The 24,640-nt window shown below is 39.4% G+C and overlaps 1 protein-coding gene across 3 annotated transcripts in view; it reads left to right on the top strand.

The window, feature by feature from the left end:
- Positions 1-24,640, top strand: part of LOC139530246 (chemokine-like protein TAFA-5) — a 210,727-nt gene that overhangs the window by 91,772 nt on the left and 94,315 nt on the right. For all 3 annotated transcript variants that reach the window (XR_011665984.1, XR_011665985.1, XM_071326461.1), the window contains exon 2: positions 16,164-16,313. Coding sequence is in view for 1 of the 3 variants with exons in the window: in XM_071326461.1 (XP_071182562.1) it covers positions 16,164-16,313 (150 nt within the window). In the remaining 2 variants the exon portion in view is untranslated. The remainder of the gene's footprint in view (positions 1-16,163; positions 16,314-24,640) is intronic.

Genomic DNA, 24,640 nt, shown 5'->3' with positions numbered 1-24,640 from the left:
TGATGAATAAAATGTGATTTGATAAATAAATGATCTCCCTGAAAGAAATAAAATGTTTGAGTGGGTAGCATTAGTCCTTTAACAGTAAGATGGCTTTTCATACTGACACGACTTTTGAAATACATGACATTGTCAGGGGCAAAAGCCTCTTTTGGATGACACAGTTCTGTCAGTTCGACGTCCATGTGAACGATGGGCTAACTGAAGTGGAGAGTGGTGGATGAGGTAGCAAGCCGTTTCACTGTCACTCGGTACGTACACACACCCAAGACACGTTTATCTTGTCGAAGTTGCCGTTATTGTCCATCAGGACTTTGGGGTACTTAGTAGGGCTCAGCTTTATCACTCCAAGCCATTTGGGTGGATTAGTGTCTGTTTGATAAGCTACATGGCTGGGGCTTATTTTTCCTTCCAAACAACATGGTCCTTGACTTCTATTTCTACCAAAGAACAAAACAGCTTTTTTTTTTTGTGGAAGAGTGAATAACTGATTGTTTGCCATGTTTAATATGAAATACTTGGTGGTGTGTTTCCTTCGTCATTCTTAAGTACATAAACTGTACAATAGGGACATCTTAAGGGGTTTGATTAGGTAAGCAGCTCTTTTCACCCGTGCCACAAGAGAAATAATACATTTTGAGCATCTTACATGTCTCCAATAAGACCCCTCAAGCAAGTTAAACCCTGAAGTCTGAAGCCTGTCCTTGGCAAGCACTTCAGATCTGTCCCAACGTTCTGTAGAGGGACGCATTATTTTAGGAGCCTATACAAGGTCAGAGCTCACCAAATGTTCTTAATACATGCTCTTCACGTGAAATGCTTATGGAGTGTTTTTGCTTCCGTCTCTCACTGCTTTGCACTGTGATTTTTCTATCCAGAGTTATACGGAGAGAAGGGATTGAACAGTGAGAGAAAAGGGACGACAGGGAAAGTCACACGGGAGAAAGTACTAAGACGAGGTGTGGAAAAGAGTTAGAGATGGGGAGTAAAAGAGGAAAGGGGCAGAGAGAGAGGGGGAAAGAGGGAGGATGTGTTTGAGTATATATTTACCATACAGCTGAGCCAAAGCACCATGGCTGAGTCTGAATGAATGGATGAAGGCGAGATGAGAGAGATTAAAGGCATGGGGAAGTCTACATTCAGTCACTGCAGTGATCGCAGGTGCCCTCTCGCATGCTGATGAACTCCCATGAATGGCCCCATGGACTCTCCCCACTCCAATATCTACCAGGCCCCAACAGCTATGGCCTATATGCAGCAAAGGACCACAAACAAATGGCAGTGTTTCTCTGTAGAGAGACCACGGTTCCCCAGGATCCAAATAAGGTGGTGGAAAAAGCAAACAACAACATTTCTCATGGAGTTCAATCATTGTTCTTCTTGACCCCTCTTTAATGGTGTTTGTAGTTGTATAGCTGTTTCTTAAAATGGAAACGTATGCTGGGTTTGGTTGACCGAACTGCTGGGTCACTTAGTAGTTTTTTTTTAAAGAGCAAGGTTGGGTTGTTGATGCTAGGTTTTGGAGCTATAGTATTGTGATATGACCCAGCGGGTCAGATCAGAAGACTGGAGGTGTAGTTTAGTAGGGGCGTGGCATTTAGTTTGTTCTTTTTAGCCACTAGTGAGAGTAAATATTCTTCTTGTTCATCTGTTCTGTTGTATAGTTATCACATGTGAAGGTTGGACATTGACATTATTATAGCTTAAATGAGGCTTACAGACGTGTTTCCTAAAAGTCTATCTGAAAAACACACCCCTAATAAGCCACTCCTGAAAATAACCTAAGGATTATGTTAAAAAAGTCCTAGCTGCTAGGTGAACCCAGCATGAAAGTAAAAAATACCCAACTAGGTGGTGGGCTGAAGCATTGCATCTGCTTTAGTTTTCGAGATCAGTCCCTGGCAAGGGAGGAGCTGGTTTTTACATATTGTGTATATTTATTTATTCTGAACACATTTATTTTTGTTGGCAATTGAATTATTTTTTGGGGGGTGGATCAGTTTTAATATTGGGAATAGAGTCCATCAATGTAATTGTCTGCATCGTTTCCAATCCCCCATGTATTTTTTTGGTAAATATATATATTTATATATAGTTGTAAGTCGGAAGTTTACATACACCTTAGCCAAATACATTTAAACTCAGTTTTTCACAATTCCTGAGATTTAATCCAAGTAAAAATTCCCTGTTTTAGGTCAGTTAGGATCACCACTTTATTTTAAGAATGTGAAATGTCAGAATAATAGTAGAGAGAAGGATTTATTTCAGCTTTTATTTCTTTCATCACATTCCCAGTGGGTCAGAAGTTTACATACAGTCAATTAGTAGGTAGCATTACCTTTAAATTGTTTAATTTGGGTCAAACATTTCGGGTAACCTTTCACAAGCTTCCCACAATAAGTTGGGTGACTTTTGGCCCATTTCTCCTGACAGAGCTGGTGTAACTGAGTCAGGTTTGTAGGCCTCCTTGCTCGCACACGCTTTTCCAGTTCTGCCCACAAATGTTCTATTGGATTGAGGTCAGGGCTTTGTGATGGCCACTCCATTACCTTGACCTTGTTGTCCTTAAGCCATTTTGCCACAACTTTGGAAGTATGCTTGGGGTCATTGTCCATTTGGAAGAACCATTTGTGACCAAGCTTTAACTTCCTGACTGATGTCTTGAGATGTTGCTTCAATATATCCACATCATTTTGATCCTTATGATGCCGTCTATTTTGTGAAGTCCACCAGTCCTTCCTACAGCAAAGCACCCCCACAACATGATGCTGCCACCCCTGTGCTTCACGGTTGGGATGGTGTTCTTCAGCTTGCAAGCCTCCCCCTTTTTCCTCCAAACATAACGATGGTCATTATGGCCAAACAGTTCTATTTTTGTTTAATCAGACCAGAGGATATTTCCCCAAAAAGTACGATCTTTGTCCCCATGTGCAGTTGCAAACCGTAGTCTGGCTTTTTTATGGCGGTTTTGGAGCAGTAGCTTCTTCCTTGCTGAGCGGCCTTTCAGGTTATGTCGATATAGGACTCGTTTTACTGTGGATATAGATACTTGTGTACCTGTTTCCTCCAGCATCTTCACAAGGTCCTTTGCTGTTGTTCTGGGATTGATTTTCACTTCTCTCACCAAAGTACGTTCATCTCTAGGAGACAGAACACGTCTCCTTCCTGAGCGGTATGAAGGCCGCGTGGTCCCATGGTGTTTATACTTGCGTACTATTGTTTGTACAGATGAATGTGGTGCCTTCAGGTGTTTGGAAATTGCTCCCAAGGATGAACCAGACTTGTGGAGGTCTACAATTTTCTTTCTGAGGTCTTGGCTGATTTCTTTTGATGTGTTTTACAGTTTTTTACTGTGAATTCTACAGTGTTGAAATTACACAAGTATTATAGTGTAATACACTCATCAAGGCATGACTCACTTATTTCATTCATAGTGACAAGTAAAAACTACCACATTATTCGCTACAGATTGTATGCCAGACAATGTGATATCCATTGCTGGACGTTACAGGTTTGCCTGCACAAAAAGCTTCCATAGATTTTTCAACTAACCTGGTACTCTCGTCGTTCTCGATTCTGGAAAACAGTTATCTTATAAATGTCTGTGTTGGTTCTGGGTTATTAAAATATAACCCAGTGGGTCAGATCAGAAGACTGGAGGCGTAGTTTAGTAGGGGTGTGTCTTTCAGATAGTATTTTTTGCTAACCATGAGAGTAAACGTCATTCCTGTTCATGTGGTCTTTTGTATAGTGGAATGCTGAACAATGAGATTTACAGAATTGTATGATTTTCTTAAGATCTGGTATAAATCCCATTGTTGGGATGTACCAAGGTGCTTACCTTTATTATAATTTGTAAAGATCATCCTAATATTGCTGAAGAATGTGAATTTGCATTATGTAATTTAATATGATAAACAGGAATGACATTTACTCTCACAGGTGGACAATAAGATGTAGCTGAAAGCCCAAACTTTAATAAACCATGCCTCCTGGAAATAACCTAAGGATTACATTCAAAAGGACCCAGCTGCTAGGTCAACCCAGCATGAGAGTAAAAAATACCCAATTCATGGTTAAATTAAGCGATGTTTGGATAATCCCAACAACCCAAGATGTTGAGTTATTCACACAACCCAAATGGCTGAGTCAAAATAACCCAGCATGTGTTCTGTTCAATATTAACCCAGTGCTGGGTTACCAAATTATACAAATTGGGTTATTATTAACCCAGCATTTTTTAGAGTGGACAGCTTGGGTTTTATTGCTGAGCTGCACACTCACCTACAGAACTTCTGAACAAAGGTAACATACCAAGATTTACAGACATGGGCATTCAGAAATGTGACCTGATTCAGGAAACTAGGTGTATGTCGCAAGTCACGACTTCACAGGAGAGCTGTTCGAACGTTAAAATAAGTTTTTTATCAAAATGCGTTTTTTGGCAGAAATGCCTTCTCGAACATGTGAACTTTCATGTGCCTTAATATCAAACTTGTATGCCTTCTGTAAATAGAAAGAAAAGTGTTAAATTACGAGTTTAGTTTACCCACAGAAAAAAGCAGCAACCTTCCCGCTAGCCATGATTGACTGAGATAATGAGTGGGCTGGACATGCCGAGAGATGAGTTTGGATTGGTCTACCATATAGCACGCGTCTGTCTATTAGAGCTGGTCAGTATGTCTAGGTAATCGTGGCAATCGCTGCTTTTTAAAAAATGTATTGTGTAGTAAAACTGCGTAAACATAATGTCAAATTAAAGTGTACTGTTAGCTAGCTAACGTTATGTGTATGTTCTCCATTTTCTGGAGGACCGAGTTTTGAAATCAGTGGAATTCAAGTATGATAGCTAAGGAGATGGAGAAAACACCAGTCTGGATTACATCGTCAAACTAAGGGCAACCATGCATGGCATCAGACAGGAGACACATCCAATCATGATGTATACTGGTAAAATAGTCTAGCTAGCTACATTTTCAGATATTACACGTTTGACAGAAAGTGGTTTAATTTCAAGTGTACTTTTAGCTAGCTAACATTAGCTGTCTGGGTAGCTAGCTAACGTTAGCTGACTGGGTTGCTAACTAATGTTATATGTATAATCTTATTCTTCGTATCTCAGACACATTTGCTTGACTAGTTATCGCCATATAACCTGGCTGGTTAGCTACCTGCAGATTCATGCAGGGTAGTAACATGATGAGTTGTGATTATGGAACATTGTTTAACAAAAGACTCCACTCTAATTTTGACAAAGTATTTTCATTTCAAGTTAGTGCACTGTTAGTTAGCTAGTTAACATTAGCTGGCTGGCTCGCTAACTAACGTTACATCATGTGTTGGGATTCATTGTTTACCTAGCTAGCTATCTAGCTACATTTCTTAACAAAAGACTCTCTCCTTGGTGTGCCAGAGCGCAGAATAACTGATGCATTTTTGAACGCTCAACATCTGTTGAGTATGTCCGGTGTCAGTAAACGTCGGCAACAAAGCATAATTCAGTTGTTGCCAGCAGCACAGTTATGGTCACCAACGCTCTGGATAACATGAAAACTGCCTAAGCAGCTCTGCTAGGGGGAGTAAAATGGTCAGAGTCGGGTGTTCTCTCATTATGTGTCTGGAAGTAGCTATCCAATGTTAGCCAGTTAGCTTGTGTGCTTGACTGTCGATGTGAGGTCAGAGCTTTCGGAACAACCCTACTTATTGGCCAGAACATCCACTGTGCGCTCTGAACGCGAAACGCTCTGAATTTGCAAACGGACAATCTGACAGCACAGTTGCAGTCACCAACACTCTTGATAACATAACAGTCTAACCAGCTCTGCTAGTAACGTTGAGTGAGCTGTTCTCTCTCTCTTAATGTCTAGAAGTAGCTGACAAGTTAGTACAGAACGCACGGATCAACCCTTAAAGAGATGGGTTGGTCTAAAACTTAAGAGGGTGTGAACAATGCTGAATGATTGTAGACAAAGAAGAGCTCTCCAATAGTAGTACCAAAACATTGATAGACGTTTTTCTCAAAAGTGAGTTTACAAGTTGATCAACTTTCAAAGCAGAATTACTTTGCCATTGTTTCCTCAAATGCAGTGTATGATAGACCATTGTGTAGCTCTGAGTCTCTACTTTTATCCAATGTAAAACACAGAAATGTTGTCAAATGTTGCTACATAAGACAGAATCCAGGTTGTGAGTCACAAATGTATTATTGCAAAAGGCTGCCAGGTCATTAGAGAAGTAAAATTGGAAGAAATTGAAAATTGAAATAACTATGAGAGATTTTTGGTTTAGGTGAAAGGGAGAGAAGAGAGAGAAATCAAATCACCTCTTTGAAAATCTTTCAATAATCACTGAAGCGCTGGAGCAATTTAGCCACCCAAAATAGATTGGATTGAATGTACTTTCGGTTTTATGATGAGAACAGTTGCAACAAGGTTCGTCCAGAGAACGTTTTAGATTTTCATTGGCAGCTCTGATAGAGGTGTATTATTTATTAGCCGTTGTAAATGTTGGCTGAATTATGATGAGTAACAAACTCTGCCTTGGATCAAGCAGAATGGTTGATGAGGCAAACAAAGGCAACAGGAAGTTTATTTGTTGGGTTTTGGGATTTATATGATGTATGTATCACATTGTTACTGACATTGTGCACCATTGTGGAAATAGGCAGTAGTGAATGCAGCCTCTGACAAAAATGATTTAACATTGGACTTCTGACTGGCTATGAGATATGGCCAATTCTACAGTAACGGAATTATGCAGAGAGTCCGATTTTTCATTTTAAAATGTATACCAAACAAAAAAGCATTGATTTAAAAAGTTTAACAAACCATATAACTATATTTGCAAGGACTACTTTTAACAATTTCCATCGAACAGTTTACAAAAACACATTTACAGGAAAAACTTTGTATCTGCACCATTTTTACAGTAAATGTGTTTTTTAAATTAACTGTGTAAATGACTGTAGTCATTGTACATAGAGTTGTATGTTTTGTTAAACTTTGTTTTTGTTTGGCATACATTTTACAGTGAATAATCTGAGGCTCAGGGTATTTCCGTAACTGTGATATAACCCATATGCCATTGGGTTGCATGATTTACCAAACATTGCTATTGCAATTGGACTTGCGATAGAGATTTTTTTTTTTTATGAAAATATAATGATTTATAAAGTGCAAAAGAAGCAAAGTGGAATAGAAGCATCATTCTTCTTTGGAACAATCTGATGACTGTATTTGACCTAACAGAACAGCATGCAAACATATAGTGAATTTAACAGCGAGAATGTGGAACTGCGCTGCTTGGTGTGTGTGGGAAGCAATCACAAGACACAAGGCTGAGTGGAGTTTGAAATATTGCATGCTATATGCAACACAATCTCCAAAGAAAACGCTGTCGATCTCTGTAACTGCAGCAACAGAGATATGACATCGCTGGCCATTTTAATTATGACATATAGAGCCCTCTGTGGTAACATCTGTAGGTTATGGACTGTGTAGCCATTTTAATTACTGAATATTTTGCCGTAGGTTAGCTGTTAGTCAAACTGCGCAAACGTGAAACCGGAGCTTACTTCGACAGTTAAGTTTAGGAAATCATTCCGAGATTTTTGTTAAATTTAGGCAACAGGGTTAACCTGTTTAAGGTAAGGGTTAAGGTTTGAAAAAAAACATGGCTAGCACTGAACCCACAATCCTCTGAGCGTTAGCTCACAGTTCAAACCTATCCACAATACCCTAGCTCGTCGGGAGCCTACTAGATGGTAATAGGCACTCACGTTGCCGCTAGTGGACGGTAAGAATTACACATAATGCAGTAATTTCACCAATTCAGATTTGCAGATAAACTCCATAATCCACTAGAGTCTGGCCTGGCGATATGGATCTCTTGCGATCTGGTTATTACACATAAAAAAATAGTTTGTGTTTAACACTGGGGAAAGGGTATTGTTAAACACAAACTATTTTTTTTAATGTGTAATAACCATAAGGTTATTATGGTTATTATAAAAGATCCATATTGTCAGGCCAGACTCTAGTGGATTATGGAGTTTTTCTGCATATCTGAATTGGTGCTCAGCAGGCATAGGACAGAAATAGACAGCAACAATGGAAAGCAGAGATTGCGCACATGAAAAAGAGCCTATTGGATCAAAGCATGGAATGATAAAAATTACATACCTTTTCCCCAGTGTGCGGCCTCTTATTTTCAATTGCAACTTTTGAGAATGTTCTACCTCTGGAAAGCAAGCATGTGAAGCATGGTCATAGTGGTCATTTACTTGAAAATAAATGTAAGCCATTACATTAGATCTAAACTGCTCATGATGCGACAGGGATTTTTGAGCAATATTGAATACAGTTACTCCCGAAGGTTTAATATCCATATGAAATTGGAGAAGATAATGGCCTTTTGTGGTTTATGATTTAGTAGATGAACAAGGTAGAGTTAAAATGGGAGCAGTATTTTACTCAACTGTACCTCAGAACATGTCAAAGACCTAATAAGAGATTGCTAACCGATGTTTTCTTTGCCTCAATTTGAACAGCAAAAGGACAAATCAACCCCTTTTTGTAGATAGGCATGCTGTGATACTAAATAAAATAATCTGCTTTCATTGCTGAAGGTTGTTTTTTTCTGAAGCCTTGAGAAGGAGAAACAGTATGCAGCATAAAACAATTTTCATGGACAAGAATGGTAGTTTTTATTTGCAATCTACAAATCAATCCAAATGAGAATGAAAGCAAAACAAGGCAGGGAATGTACACATACCCACAAAGCGCCCTAGTAAGATGTCAATAATCATATTGATTATGTAGTTATACATTAGAGACTTCAAATCCATATCCATCTTTAAGCTTTTGAATGAAATTTTAATTTCCCCAACAAAGTCCATCTCTGCATACACTAAGTGTAGAAAACATAAGGAACACCTGCTCTTTACATGACATAGACGGACCAGGTGAAAGCTATGATCCCTTATTGATGTCACTTGTTAAATCCACTTCAGTGTAGATGAAGGGGAAGAGACAGGTTAAAGAATGATTTTTAAGCCTTGAGACAATTGAGACATGGATTGTGCCATTCAGAGGGTGAATGGGCAAGACAAAATATTTAAGTGCCTTTGAACGGGGTATGGTAGTAGATGCCAGGTGCACCGGTTTGAGTGTGTCAAGAACTGCAACAATGCTGGGTTTTTCACACTCAACAGTTTGCCGTGTATATCAAGAATGGTCCACCACTCAAAAAACATCAAACCAACTTGACACAACTGGGGGAAGCATTGGAGTCAACATGACCTGACAAATTGAGGCTGTTCTGAGGGAAAAAGAGGGGTGCAGGTCAATATTAGGAAGGTGTCGTAATGTTTTGTACACAGTGTATATTTCAATCTAGCCGTCATTAATGTGACAGGTCTATTTTATGGCAGCATAATGTATATTTATGGAAAACTTGGACCTTCGCTTTCTCTCGCTAAAGCAACATAAAAGGCATGGCCAATTATAATGGGTTAATATTCATAGCTCGCTTGTCATGAGTGATGAGACTCCATCTACCTTTTAAGGTGGTGGACGAGGTACATGTGTAGCACAGGTGATTGTTCCTCAGCCTCATGGATCACATGTCCCGGGGCATTTCTAACAGTATGTGGTAGTGTGACAATGGATTGTAACCTTCACTGTTTCCTATAGAGTGCACCAGGGCTATGGAATAGCTCAAGAGGCCATTGGTTGTTCATGGACAGTGTAGATGACAGTGATTTGTGTTATAGCTACCAGTGTTGGGGAGTAATGAACTACATGTACGTACAGTGCCTTCAGTGAAGTAGTCACACCCTTTGACTTACAGCCTGAATTTATAATGGATTACATTTAGACTTTTTGTAACAGACCTACACACACCATTCTGCATAATGTCAAAGTGGAATTCTGTTTTTAGTTTTTTTTTTCTTCAAATTAATAAAAAATGAAAAGCTAAAATGTCTTCTGTCAACAAGTATTCAATCCCTTTGATATGGCAAGCCTAAATAAGTTCAGGAGTAAAAATGTGCTTAACGGGATCGAAACGGGATCAGAAATACTCATAATAAACATTGATAAAAGATACAAGTGTTATGTATGGAATTATAGATAAACCTCTCCTTAATGCAACCGCTGTGTCAGATTTCAAAAAAGCTTTACGGAAAAAGCACACCATGCAATAATCTGAGTACAGCACTCAGAGACCAAAACAAGCCATACAGATACCCGCCATGTTGTGGAGTCAACAGAAGTCAGAAATAGCATTATAAATATTCACTTACCTTTGATGATCATCAGAATGCACTCCCAGGAATCCCAGTTCCACAATAAATGTTTGTTTTGTTCGATAAAGTCCATCATTTATGTCCAAATACCTCCTTTTTGTTTGCGTGTTTAGTTCACAAATCCAAATTCACGAGGCGCAGGCCAGACGAAAGGTCAAAAAGTTCCATTACAGTTCGTAGAAACATGTCAAACGATGTATAGAATCAATCTTTAGGATGTTTTTATTATACATCTTCAATAATATTTCAACTGGACTGTTTCTTTGTCTTTAGAAATGAAAAGGAACGCAGCTAACTCTCACGGGCGCGCTCGCCTGACTGAGCTCATGGCCTTCTGCCAGACCCCTTAGTCAAACAGCTCTTATTCTCTCCCCCTTCACAGCAGAAGCCCGAAACTAGGTTCTAAAGACTGTTGACATCTAGTGGAAGCCTTAGGAAATGCATTATGACCCCATAGACACTGTATATTGGATAGGCAAAGACTTGAAAACCTACAAACCTCAGATGTCCCACTTCCTGGTTGTATTTTTTCTCAGGTTTTTGCCTGCCATATGAGTTCTGTTATACTCACAGACATCATTCAAACAGTTTTAGAAACTTCAGTGTGTTTTCAATCCAAATCTAGTAATAATATGCCTATCTTAGCTTCTGAGCCTGAGATGCGTTAGCCTCTATCATTAAGAATGGTGCACAAGATCTTGCTGCTGGTGGGAATGGCTCGTCTCATTGTTGAACGTCGGTTTGTCCAAATGTTTTTATATATCAGTTCCCAATGAGCAATTACACCTCATCGCGCAATTAACTGCTTAATGCTATTTTAGAAATATATTTTTATTTCTTCAAACGTACGTAATTCCTCAATATCAGCACAACAAAATCAGGTGTTTTTTACCCAAATATCAGTGTGTATGACAACTACCTTATGATTTTAAGTAAAGACGTAAAACGTAATAGAATCAAGTAAGATCAACTTATTAATAAATGTTACATTGACTTTAAAATATTAAATAATCATAACTTGTAAAAACTCAATCATTTAGATTAGCAGAACACAAATAAAAAATTATATTTCCTCAATAACAGTACTCAAAAACATTAAGTAATAAGAAATCTTATTGACATAGTACCACCTTTTTTATTTGAGTTCTAGTGACCTTTGCAGATGTTTGAGTAGCACTAGTCAATTTCTTTAATGAGTTAGGCATTGACGTTTCACAGTGTACTAACAGGTGTGGAACAAGTCAAATACAATGTCTTGGAACTGCGTTATATGGAAATAGTTGTATGGAAGGCCAATTCCAATGTATTTACAGTGCATTTGGAAAGTATTCAGACCACTTGACTTTTTCCACATTTTGTTACATTACAGCCTTATTCTAAAATGGATTAAATCAAACATTTCCTCAGCAATTTACACACAATGACAACTTGATTGGAGTCCACCTGTGGAAATTCAATTGATTTGACATGATTTGGAAAGGCAAACACCTGTCTATATAAGGTCCCACATTTGACAGTGCATGTCAGAGCAAAAACCAAGCATGAGGTCGAAGGAATTGGCCTTAGAACTCCGAGAAAGGATTGTGTCAAGGCACAGCTCTGGGGAACGGTACCAAGAAATGTTTGCAGAATTGAAGGTTCCGAACGAACACAGTGGCCTCCATCCCATCATTCTTAAATGGAAGAAGCTTGGAACCACCAAGACTTTTCCTAGAGCTTGCTGCCTGGCAAAACTGAGCAATTGAGGGGAGAAGGTCATTGGTCAGGGAGTTGACCAAGAAGCTATGGTCACTCTGACAGAGATGGGAGAACCTTCCAGAAGGACAGTCATCTCTGCAGCACTCCACCAATCAATACTTTATCATAGAGTGGCCAAATGAAAGCCACTCCTCAGTAAAAGGCACATGATAGCCCGCTTGGAGTTTGCCAAAAGGCACCTTAAGGAGTCTCAGACCACGAGAAACAAGATTCTCTGGTCTGATGAAACCAAGATTGAACACTTTGGTCTGAATGCCAAGCGTCACGTCTGGAGGAAACCTGGCACCATCCTTACGGTGAAGCATGGTGGTGGCAGCATCATGCTGTGGGGATGTTTTTTCAGTGTCAGGGACTGGGAGACTAGTCAGGATCGAGGCAAAGATGAATGGAGCAAAGCACAAATAGATCCTTGATGAAAACCTTCTCCAGATCGCTCAGTAGCATGGACTGGGGTGAAAGTTCACCTTCCAATGGGACAACGACCCTAAGCACACAGCCAAGACAATGCAGAAGTGACTTCGGGACAAGTCTCTGAATGTCCTTGAGCGGCCCAGCCAGAGCCCGGACTTGAACCCGACCGAACATCTCTGGAGAGACCTGAAAATAACTGTGCAGCGACGCTCCGCATTCAACCTGACAGAGTTTGAGAGGATCTGCAGAGAAGAATGGGAGAAACTCCCCAAATACAGGTGTGCCAAGCTTGTAGCGTCATACCCAAGAATACTCAAGGCTGTAATCGCTGCCAAAGGTGCTTCAACAAAGTACTGAGTAAAGGGTCTGAATACTTACAGTACCAGTCAAAAATGTAAACACACACCTACTCATTCCAGGGTTTTTCTTTATTTTGACTATTTTATGCACTGTAAAAAAAATTGTGAATACATCAAAACTATGAAATAACACATATGGAATCATGTAGTAACCAAAAATGTGTTAAACAAATCAAAATATAATTTCAATTTGAGATTATTCATAGTAGCCACCCTTTGCCTTGATGACAGCTTTGCACACTCTTGGCATTCTATCAACCAGCTTCATGAGCTAGTCACCTGGAATGCATTTCAATTAACAGGTGTAACTTGATAAAGGTTAATTTGTGAAATTTCTTTCCTTCTTAATGCGTTTGAGCCAGTCAGTTGTGTTGTGACATTGTAGGGGTGGTATACAGAAGATAGCCCTATTTGGTAAAAGACCAAGTCCATAGCCAGAACAGCTCAAATAAGAAAAGAAAAACGACAGTCCATCATTACTTTAAGCTGAAGGTCAGTCAATAAAGAACATTTGAAGAATTTTGAAAGATTCTTCAAGTGCAGTTGCAAAAACCATCAAGCGCTATGATGAAACTGGCTCTCATGAGGACCGCCACAGGGAAGGAAGACCCAGAGTGACCTCTGCTGCAGAGGGTACGTTCATTAGAGTTACCAGCCTCAGAAATGGCAGCCCAAATAAATACTTCACAGAGACCAAGTAACAGACACAATTCAACATCAAATGTTCAGAGGAGACTGCGTGAATCAGGCCTTCATGGTCAAATTGCTGCAAAGAAACCACTTCTAAAGGACACCAATAAGAAGAAGAGACTTGCTTGGGCCAAGAAATGCAATGGACATTAGACAAATGGCAATCTGTCTTATGGTCTGAAGAGTCCAAATTTGAGATTTTAGGTTCCAACCACCGTGTCTTTGTGAGATGCAGAGTAGGTGAACAGATGATCTCCGCATGTGTGGTTCCTACCGTGAAGCGTGGAGGAGGAGGTGTGATGGTGCTTTGTTGGTGACACTGTCGATAATTTATTTAGAATTCAAGGCACTCTTAACCAGCATGGCTACCACAGCATTCTGCAGCGATACGCCATCCCATCTGGTTTGCGCTTATTGGGACTATCATTTGTTTTTCAACAGGACAATGACCCAACACACCTTCAGGCTGTGTAAGGGCTATTTGACCAAGAAGGATAGTTTAAAAAAAATTATTTTGCTTTATTTAACTAGGTAAATGACTGGAACGAACTACAAAAATCTCTGAAACTGGAAACACTTATCTCCCTCACTAGCTTTAAGCACCAGCTGTCAGAGCAGCTCATAGATTACTGCACCTGTACATAGCCCATCTATAATTTAGCCCAAACAACTACCTCTTTACCTACTGTATTTATTTATTTATTTTGCTCCTTTGCACCCCATTATTTCTATCTCTACTTTACACTTTCTTCCACTGCAAACCAACCATTCCAGTGTTTTTTATTTTTATTTTTACTTGCTATATTGTATTTACTTCGCCACCATGGCCTTTTTATATTTTTATTTATTTATATATATATTTTGTTTGCCTTCACCTCCTTTATCTCACCTCACTTGCTCACATTGTATATAGACTTATTTTTCACTGTATTATTGACTGTATGTTTGTTTTACTCCATGTGTAACTATGTGTTGTTGTATGTGTCGAACTGCTTTGCTTTATCTTGGCCAGGTCGCAATTGTAAATGAGAACGTGTTCTCAATTTGCCTACCTGGTTAAATAAAGGTGAAATAAATAAATAAAATAAAAATCAGTTAAGAACAAATTCTTATTTTCAATGACAGCCTAGAAACAGTGGGTTAACTTCCTTGTTCAGGGGCAGAATGACAGATTTGTACCTAGTCAGCTCGGGATTTGATCTTGCAACCTTTCAGTTACAAGTCCAACGATCTAACCACTTGGCTAGCTGCCGCCACAAGAGTGATGGAGTGCTGCATCAGATAACCTGGCCTCCATAATCACCCGACCTCAACCCAAGTGAGATGGTTTGGGATGAGTTGGACCGTAGATTGAAGGAAAAGCAGCCAACAAGTGCTCAGCATATGTGGGAACTCCAAGACTGCTGGGAAAGCATTCCAGGTGAAGCTTGTTTAGAGAATGCCAAGAGTGTGCAAAGCTGTCATCAAGGCAAAGGGTGGCTACTTTTATGAATCTAAAATGTCAAATATAGTTTGATTTGTTTAATGCTGTTTTGGTTACTACATGCTTCCATATGTGTTATTTCATAGTTTAGTTTTGATATCTTAACTATTATTCTAATATGTATAAAATAGTAAAATACAAATAAAAAACTTGAATGAGTAAGGGTGATCCAACTTTTGACTAGTACTGTATATAAATGTGATATTTCCGGGGGGTTTTGTAATACATTTGAAAAAATGTCTAAAAACCAGTTTTTGCTTTGTTATCATGGGGTATTGTGTGTAGACTGATTAGGGAATTAACAAATGTAATCCATTTTAGAATAAGGTCTGTAACATAACAAAATTATGAAAAATGTAAGGGGTCTAAATCATTTCCGAATGCACTGTATTTGTAGATCAGCTCTTGCTTTGTGGATACTAGCCCACATGTGTAGTGCTCCTTTTTTTAACTAGGAAACCTGTGAGAGACTTGAACATTTCTCTCTGTACTTTTGAATAACTATCCTAGACAGCCCACTATTACTCTGAATGTGTCTCTGCAGTAAACTTAATTAACTCCCCCGAACCTCTACACTGTGACTTGGGGCCAGATTAAATTACCACACCACGGTGCTTGCAAATTATAATCACTGACTCTGAGAACCCACTGAGTCCCTATGGAGAATGCCCCAGGGCCAGTCCACTCACACAGGTTAATGTCCAATCAGGAGATAGGTCAAAAGGTCCCAGGACTTAGATACATCAACATCTCTGGTGTCTAATCAAACAACTGGCCCACCTCATCCATCCACTGAGGAAGGGAAATGAAACAGTCTGAAATATGACTGGGATGTAGAAATGGATATCTAGGGAATCCTCTATCGGCAATGTTATCACGTGTGATGTTGTCAGAGATGGTGTTAGCCTATAGGAGGTGAGGGGAAAGGTAATTGGAAAGGACCTTTGTTATTAGTTGGTGGTGAATGGTTGATTGGTGGTGAATGATTGATTGGGTAATGTTCTAGCTTTGTATCCATTCAATGCAACCTTTCACTTAAATTTTTCTACACTGGAAATATTTTTCTTGAAATGGTAATTCCACCATGTAGAATAGACTTCACTTCCAATTGTTATCTCTCTCTTACATCATTTCCTTTCACTCTTCCTGTCTTTAGGTCAGTTGGCAGCGGGTACGTGTGAGATAGTTACTCTGGACCGGGACAGCAGTCAGCCACGGCGTACCATAGCACGACAGACGGCGAGGTGTGCCTGCAAAAAGGGTCAGATTGCAGGTACCACGAGAGCCAGTCCGGCTTGTGTAGACGGTAAGAACCAAGATCCACCTCCATCCTTCACTTTCAGAGAGAACCCCCGAAGCATGGGGGTTGAGGAGCTTAAAGAGCTTTCCTCAAGGGCCTCTTGGGCCACCACCCCCTGTGCATCTAAGACCATTCCTGATGTTGTGGTTTACTCCGTTATCTCTGTTAAGGTGGTTTAGGCATCTCGAATGGAGTGTTGCATTGTATTTCATCACCTGCTGTCCTTGTCCTGGGTGCCATCTGGGGAGAATTGGAAAGCAGCTGCTGGATGCACATCGAATTGCCTCTCTCTGTGGGGTTGTATTGTGCTTATATTACTTTTTGTGCTTCAGCGGGTACACTTGGAAGTTTTATCAAGTTGAAATACCTTCTCTCCCTTTGCACAATACTTACAAAGACTATTGACAAAAGCCCTCATGGATCAAAAAGTCCCCATGGATCAAAAAAGGCTGACATTTGCATTTTTCCAGTGATTTGTATCCTTTCTATAATGTTGCCTGGCACCAGAGCGATTATTTTAGGCACCCTCAACTTTGTTTTGGCATTTTGTGAACGCTGTGACCTGTTTTTCCAGCTTTACTGTTGACAACTTGCCTTTGACACTCTTCCTGCTGCAGTTGTTGCTATGATACCCATGTACCTGAGTGAAGCACATAACACAACATCCTAATAACAGGTTTAACACCTGAGGTGGCTGGTGGTTGTCATTGCGTTTAAAACGATGTTGGCAATACATCTTGGATGACCTTTACTTACCTGGAGCATGGCACATCTTTGCAGGCTTGGTATTTATGTCAGGTCGCATCTTAGCTCGGGCACTCACTTTCTTTTGTTGTTTGTTCCAGAAATAAACATTGGTGAGCCATAGAGCAGGGTTTACTTTATCAGTGGAAAAACAAATGAGATTTCAGTTCTTTTTAATCTTCCCTTCAGTTCTCAAGGTCCTCAGGCTGCAGTACCAAATGCTACAAATGTCTCTTTCCTCTATCCCCATTCCACAGAGGTCACATTTCAAACAGGATAATCCATATATCCATCACAGTTTATATCCTCTGCTTCACCCAAACTGCAAAGATCTGGGCCAAAATATAAAAAAAATCTGCAAAATGAGTCATCTTTCATGCAGTGTTGTCTTTTGCTCATAATGAGTTGTATTATATTTAGAAAGGCTCAATCAGAGAGTAGATTGCTTCTGCCTTTGTGGAAACGTTGCCATGTAATGGTTTCACCTGTGACTTCGATCTCATTGAAAGACCCTCAAGGTCTTTTTTAATCACACAAGGAACAGCTCCCATTTGCAGTTGCAAATTACTCTCAAAGAAATAATGAGTGAAACATTCCTTCAGTGTATGAGTTCAGAAGGAACTAGAGAATTCAACAGAATCAACAAAAAGCAGTGGTTGGTATACACTCTTCAAAATAAAGGTACGCTTAGGGTATAGTATTGTTCCCTGGGATACAAAAAGATAAAAATACTGTCGTGACGTGACTATCATTAATGTGATGACTGTTATTTATCGAATCAACTAACTGTGTTTAATTGTTCCTCGATTAAATGAATCATGTAACAATTAAATCATTAGGAATTTGAGGCACCACGGAAGAAGTTGTTTAACCTGTCTAGGACTGGACTGGACTAGGACCCTCGCCAACAGCCAATGAAATTGCAGGGCGCCAAATTCAATCAACAGAAATCTCATAATTCAAATTCTCTCAAACATACAAGTATTACACACCATTTTAAAGATAAAATTCTCGTTAATCCAACCACAATGTCCGATTTCAAAAAAGCTTTTCGGCTAAAGCAGAACATATCATTATGTTAGGTCAGCAACTAGTCACAGAAAGCATACAGCGATTTTCCAACCAAAGAGAGGAGTCACAAAAAGCTGAAATATTGATCAAATTAATCATTAACCTTTGATATTCTTCATCAGATGACACTCCCGGGACAACATGTTACACAATACATGTATGTTTTGTTCGATCAAGTTCATATTTATATCCAAAAACCTCAGTTTACATTTGGCTTTGCCTCCAAAACATCCCGTGAATTTGCACAGAGCCACATCAAATCACAGAAATACTCATAATAAACATTAATAAAAGATGCAAGTGTTATTCACAGATTTAAAGATATACTTCTCCTTAATTCAACCGCTGTGTCAGATTTTTAAAAAACTTTTAGGAAAAAGCAAACCATGCAATAATCTGAGTACGGCGCTCAGAGACCAACACAACCCAAGAAGATATCCGCCATGTTGGAGTCAACATAAGTCAGAAATAGCATTATAAATATTCACTTACCTTTGATGATCTTAGTCAGATTGCACTCCCAGGAATCACAGTTCCGCAATAAATGTTTGATTTGTTCCATAAAGTCCATTCTCCTTTTTGTTCGCGCGTTCAGTACACAATCTAAACTCACGACGCGCGGGCAGGTCCAGGCAAAAGTTCAGACGAAAAGTCATATTACAGTCCGTAGAAACATGTCAAACGAAGTACAGAATCAATCTTTAGGATGTTTTTAACATAAGTCTTCAATATTGTTCCAACCGGAGAATTCCTTTGTCTGTAGAAAAGCACTGGAACAGAGCTCGCTCTCATGTGAACGAGCGTCACGAGCTCAAAGCATTCTGCCAGACCTCTGACTCATTCCCCTCTCATTCGGCTCCACTTCACAGTAGAAGCATCAGACAAGGTTCTAAAGACTGTTGACATCTAGTGGAAGCCTTAGCCAGACCTTAGCCTTAGCCTTAGCAACATGACCATTATCCCACTGTATCTTCAATAGGGAATGAGTTGAAAAACCACCAACCTCAGATTTCCCACTTCCTGGTGGGATTTTTTCTCCGGTTTTTGCCTGCCATATTAGTTGTGTTATACTCACAGACATCATTCAAACAGTTTTAGAAACTTTAGAGTGTTTTCTATCCAAATATACTAATAATATACATATATTAGCAACTGGGACTGAGTAGCAGGTAGTTTACTCTGGGCACGCTTTTCATCCAAAGTGAAAATGCTGTCCCCTATCCCTAAAAAGTTAACAAACTATAGTTTTGGCAAGTCGGTTAGGACATCTACTTTTTGCATGACACAAGTAATTTTTCTAACAATTGTTTACAGACAGATTATTTCACTTATAATTCACTGCATCACAATTCCAGTGGGTCAGAAGTGTATATACACTAAGTTGACTGTGCCTTTAAACAGCTTGGAAAATTCCAGAAAATGATGTCATGGCTTTAGAAGCTCCCGATAGGCTAATTGACATAATTTGAGTTAATTGGAGGTGTACCTGTGGATGTATTTCAAGGCCAACCTTCAAACTCAGTGCCTCTTTGCTTGACATTATGGGAAAATCAAAAGAAATCAGCCAAGACCTCAGAAAAGAAATTGTAGACCTCCACAAATCTGGTTTATCTGTGGGCAATATTGCCAAACGCCTGAAGGTACCATGTGCACCTGTACAAACAATAGTACGCAACTATAAACACCATTGGACCACACAGCCGTCATACCGCTCAGGAAGGAGACGTGTCCTGTCTCCTAGAGATGAACGTACTTTGGTGCAAAAAGTGCAAATCAATCCCAGAACAACAGCAAAAGACCTTGTGAAGATGCTGGAGGAAACAGGTACACAAGTATCTACATCCACAGTAAACAAGCCAGACTACGGTTTGCAACTGCACATGGGGACAAAGATCGTACTTTTTGGAGAAATGTTCTCTGGTCTGAGAACAAAATAGAACTGTTTGGCCACAATGACCATCGTTATATTTGTAGGAAAAAGGGGAGGCTTGCAACCCAAAGAACACCATCCCAACTGTGAAGCACTGGTGCACTTCACAAAATAGATGACGTCATGAGGAAGTAAAATGATGTGGATATATTGAAACAACATCTCAAGATATCAGTCAGGAAGTTAAAGCTTGGTCGCAAATGGGTCTTCCAAATGGACAATGACCACACGCATACTTCCAAAGTTGTGGGAAAATGGCTTAAGGACAACAAAGTCAACGTATTGGAGTGGCCATCACAAAGCCCTGACCTCAATCCTATAGAACATTTGTGGGCAGAACTGAAAAAGCGTGTGCGAGCAAGGAGGCCTACAAACCTGACTCAGTTACACCAGCTCTGTCAGGAGGAATGGGTCAAAATTCACCCAACTTATGTGGGAAGCTTGTGGAAGGCTACCCGAAACGTTTGACCCAATTTAATCAATTTAAAGGCAATGCTACCAAATACTGATTGAGTGTATGTAAACGTGTGACCCACTGGGAATGTGGTGAAAGAAATAAAAGCTGAAATAAATAATTCTCTATACTATTATTCTGACATTTCACATTCTTAAAATAAAGTGGTGATCCTACCTGACCTAAGACAGGGAATGTATACTCGGATTAAATGTCAGGAATTGTGAAAAACTGAGGTTAAATGTATTTGGCTAAGGTGTATGTAAACTTCTGACTTCAACTGTACATGTACAAACCCTGCATGTTTAACACTAGCTACAGTTATTATCCTTGTAAACATCTGTTAACACGTTGTTAGAGCCGATTTGGACATATTTGTATAAAAGACAGAACATACAGAGCTTCATGTACTTCTTTCTAAATGTATTAAATATGAATGTATTTTATGAAATATTAGGTACGTACCTTTATGATTTATATTTACCTGATTGAGATATATTAATTTGTTAGTAGTGTAACTTAGTTTTTGCCCCCCAACTCTTGCACCTTCATTGTACTGGGGTAAGTGTGTTAGGATAAAGGCAGGAAGTTGGGCCTTCGGCGGGAGAAGTCCTAGCTAGACGCGGGAGCGGTATAGTCTTTTGACCATACAGACAGGTCATATTATGTATTTTCCATGTCAAATAATCTATGCTTTAAGTTGATTGGAGAATACATTTTTTTGTTAGATATAAGAAGAATAATCCTTTGCACCATATCCCTGGATCTCATTGAATGTTTTGGCCGTTTGGAAACCTTGAATGTGGACTGTATGCGTACGAAAAACCCCCGCTTTCAGGCTAGGGCAGTGGCTATGGTAAAGAGGAAAGGAAGCACCTACACACATGTTTCCTCTTCATTATTATGCATGCCTCAGGGGACATGCAAGCAACCTTCTTTCTGGATGAACCTACCGTATTGATGAATGAAGTGATGACTAAAGGATTTCCTCTTTGAATAAATGTAGTTATTTACATGGAGGATGCGTCCTAAGTATTTGCACAAAGCAACAGTTAATCTACACAATGATGAAGTGTTTGCAGGTGTTCAGGTGGGTTCAGAACAATTTATATATACTGTAAGATGAATCAAATGTTCTACTACAGTGGATGCTTGACTGCAGTTAATTAGTTATGCAATTTTAGAAGGTTGCAATGCATTATTAAACATATTTACATTTACATTTAAGTCATTTAGCAGACGCTCTTATCCAGAGCGACTTAAATATTAAAAGTATTATTGTCTGTAGTGATATTAGTCTCACATCCTTTACCACACAGCAAATTGGCCAATGTTACCTTGTGTTGATTTTTCAGTGTAACATGTCTAGTGTTGATTCAACAGTCATTGTTGTAAAAGAACCCAAGTGTTGGTGTTAATAACCAGTGTTCAACCAAAACCACGCACGTCATTATCATATTTCCCAGCATGCTCTATTGCTGGTAGATTTAAAAAAAAATGTGTTTGTTTTAATATCTATGGTTTTGCATGTACATTGATTAATTAATCTTATGCTACTCAAATATAAATAACATATATTTTTTTACTAATCCACCCGTTACTGAAATGGTTGTATCAGTTAAGATGGTATAAGTAGTCTCATGTCATCATCTTTCCAACCTGGCAGTCATTTTGAATGCAGGATGCGATTGAGAAACAAAATACAAATGTTGCATATCCAAACTCTGGTTGATTTCACGAGGACTTACACAAGTTTGCAAGCAATCGTAACTTGCAGGCCTAATAAACATGAGTTTCAGGGCACTGATTTAAAATAGTGATGGGTCATTCGCGAATGATTCGGCTCTAAGAGCCGGCTCTTGTAGGTGAATGTTGGGAGCTGGCTCGCATATCAGAAGAGCCGAATCTATTTATAAAAATATTAAAAAAATTAGATATGAATAATCTAAATATTTAAATTAATAGAATTAACTAATTCAAAGAATGAAAAAATATATAAAATAATATAGGCATAAATGCTCAAGCGCACACATATTCGTTCTGTCTGCTCAGACTAACAGCCTCACCTGTTGTTCCTGTCAATCAGACACGCAGTGCCAACCAATGAACCAAAGATGCATGAGGGAGGGCCGAGCCAACTCACTCACAGTCACACACTTAGCAGCCGAGGAGAGAGAGGAAGTACAGCTGTGAAAACAACAGCTGGAAAATGAGTCAGAAGCACAGTAGCATTTGGATGCATTTTAATAATGTAGACAATGTTAGAGCACAGTGTAGAATTTGCCAAAACAAAATCTCATATACAGCCGGATCTACGCACAACCTACACCGGCATATGCGAACTGTGCACCCAACTGTGAAGCTAGCTGTAGCGGAGCTTCGAGAAACTAGCGGGCCTGCTAGTGATAGTGGTGGTGGAGATGTATCCACTCAGCCAAGTAGACCTACTCCGCGACCCACAGCAACTTAGTCTTCTATGGACCAGTTTATGCCAGTAGCAAAACAAGGCTAAATTGATATTGCATTGACTAAAATGATTGCCACCGATTTCAAGCCATTTTCGATCGTGGAGGCCAGAGGTTTTAGCAATAATCTAAATCCAAAGTACACAATTACAAGCAGGAAAACACTTTCAAAATCACTTATTCCACAACTGTACGAGAGTACACAGGCTTCAGTGCGGGAAAGAGTCCAAAAAGCTACTGCTGTTTGCTTTACCACTGACTGCTGGACATCAAGGGTAACCACTTCTTACATGTCGGTTACATGTCACTTCATTGAAGATTTTTTGACGTCTAGCTGTCTTCTGGACTGCTTTGAGTTCAGCGACAGACACACCTCAGAGAACTTGGCAGAGGAACTGTTGAGAGTGGCCAGAGAATGGAAAGTAGATGGAAAAGTGGTCTGTTGTGTTAATGACAATGCATCTAAAATAACCAAAGCCATTAAAATGTTTAAATGGACCCAGTGAAGCCAGAGCGATTGATGAGGCTCTTCAAAGAATAACCTCAGCAGCAGGGAGGGACAGCCCCAGCAGTCATCTGGCTCAGTCACCAGGGCAACAGGAAGAAGAGGGATCAGATGGAGCAGAAGCACCAGAAGTAGTGCCGCAAGCATCTGCTGTCTGGATGCCGTTTGAGGAGAGAGCAACTGGGGATGCAGCACGAAGGAATCCCTCAGCAGATGCCATAATGGAGGTCCGATCCTATTTGGAGGAGCCCCTCCTCCAAAGATCTGCAGATCCTCTGAGCTGGTGGAAGAACAAGGCCTCTGTCTACCCACGGCTTACGAAAGTCATGACAGGGAGACTCTGCATAGTGGCCACATCCGTTCCCTCTGAGAGGGTCTTCTCGAAACCGGGACAGATAATTACTGGGAGAGGAAACCGCATCAGCCCCTCGAAAGTGAGGCAGCTTTCTGAATCCAAATCTCTCAAAAAAATCACAATATGGTCAGCATTGTGCTGCTGGTTATAACATGGCAATAAAGAAGAGAGAGAAAAGAGGGACCAGTTTAATGTTTTAAGGGGGATGCTGCAATTTTGCACATTGTTATTTATTTTTCTTTGATATGGTTCAGAATTCTATTATTATGTTGTTCAGATTGTATTTGTTTGAATTGTTACATTTATATGCACTTTGTTTATATACATTAAAAAAGTTATACTTTAAATGCACATGTGTAATAACATCCTTCTTTTTTACATTTATTTCAATTTGTGGGATGCTGCAGTTTTGAAAATTGTTATTTATTTCTCTTTGATATGGTGCAATATTCTATTATTCTGTTCAGATTGTACTAATTTTGAATGGTTCGATTTTTGCACTTTGTTTATATACATTAAAAAGTTATTTTAATGCAAATGTTTAATATAATTATTTTTCATAACAAACCAATGCATTTTTAAAAACATTGTGGTTAAGGTAGAGTATGATTTCATGTAATAATTTAATGAGAATTGTTTTCACACCAATCATAGTCAAATTATCGCAAACTGTTTGACTTGAAAAAAAACTTTTGGCAGCCAAAAGTTCCGGCTCTTTTTGGTGTATGTGAAGGAGAAGAGACAGGTTAAATAATGCTTTTTAAGCCTTGAGACAATTGAGAATGTGTGCCATTCAGAGGGTCAAGGAT

This window comes from Salvelinus alpinus, chromosome 9, assembly GCF_045679555.1.
Source record: "Salvelinus alpinus chromosome 9, SLU_Salpinus.1, whole genome shotgun sequence".
NCBI classification, from domain to species: domain Eukaryota; kingdom Metazoa; phylum Chordata; class Actinopteri; order Salmoniformes; family Salmonidae; genus Salvelinus; species Salvelinus alpinus.
The sequence above is the reverse complement of the archived record's forward strand: the minus strand, read 5'-3'. Positions and strand labels throughout refer to the sequence as shown.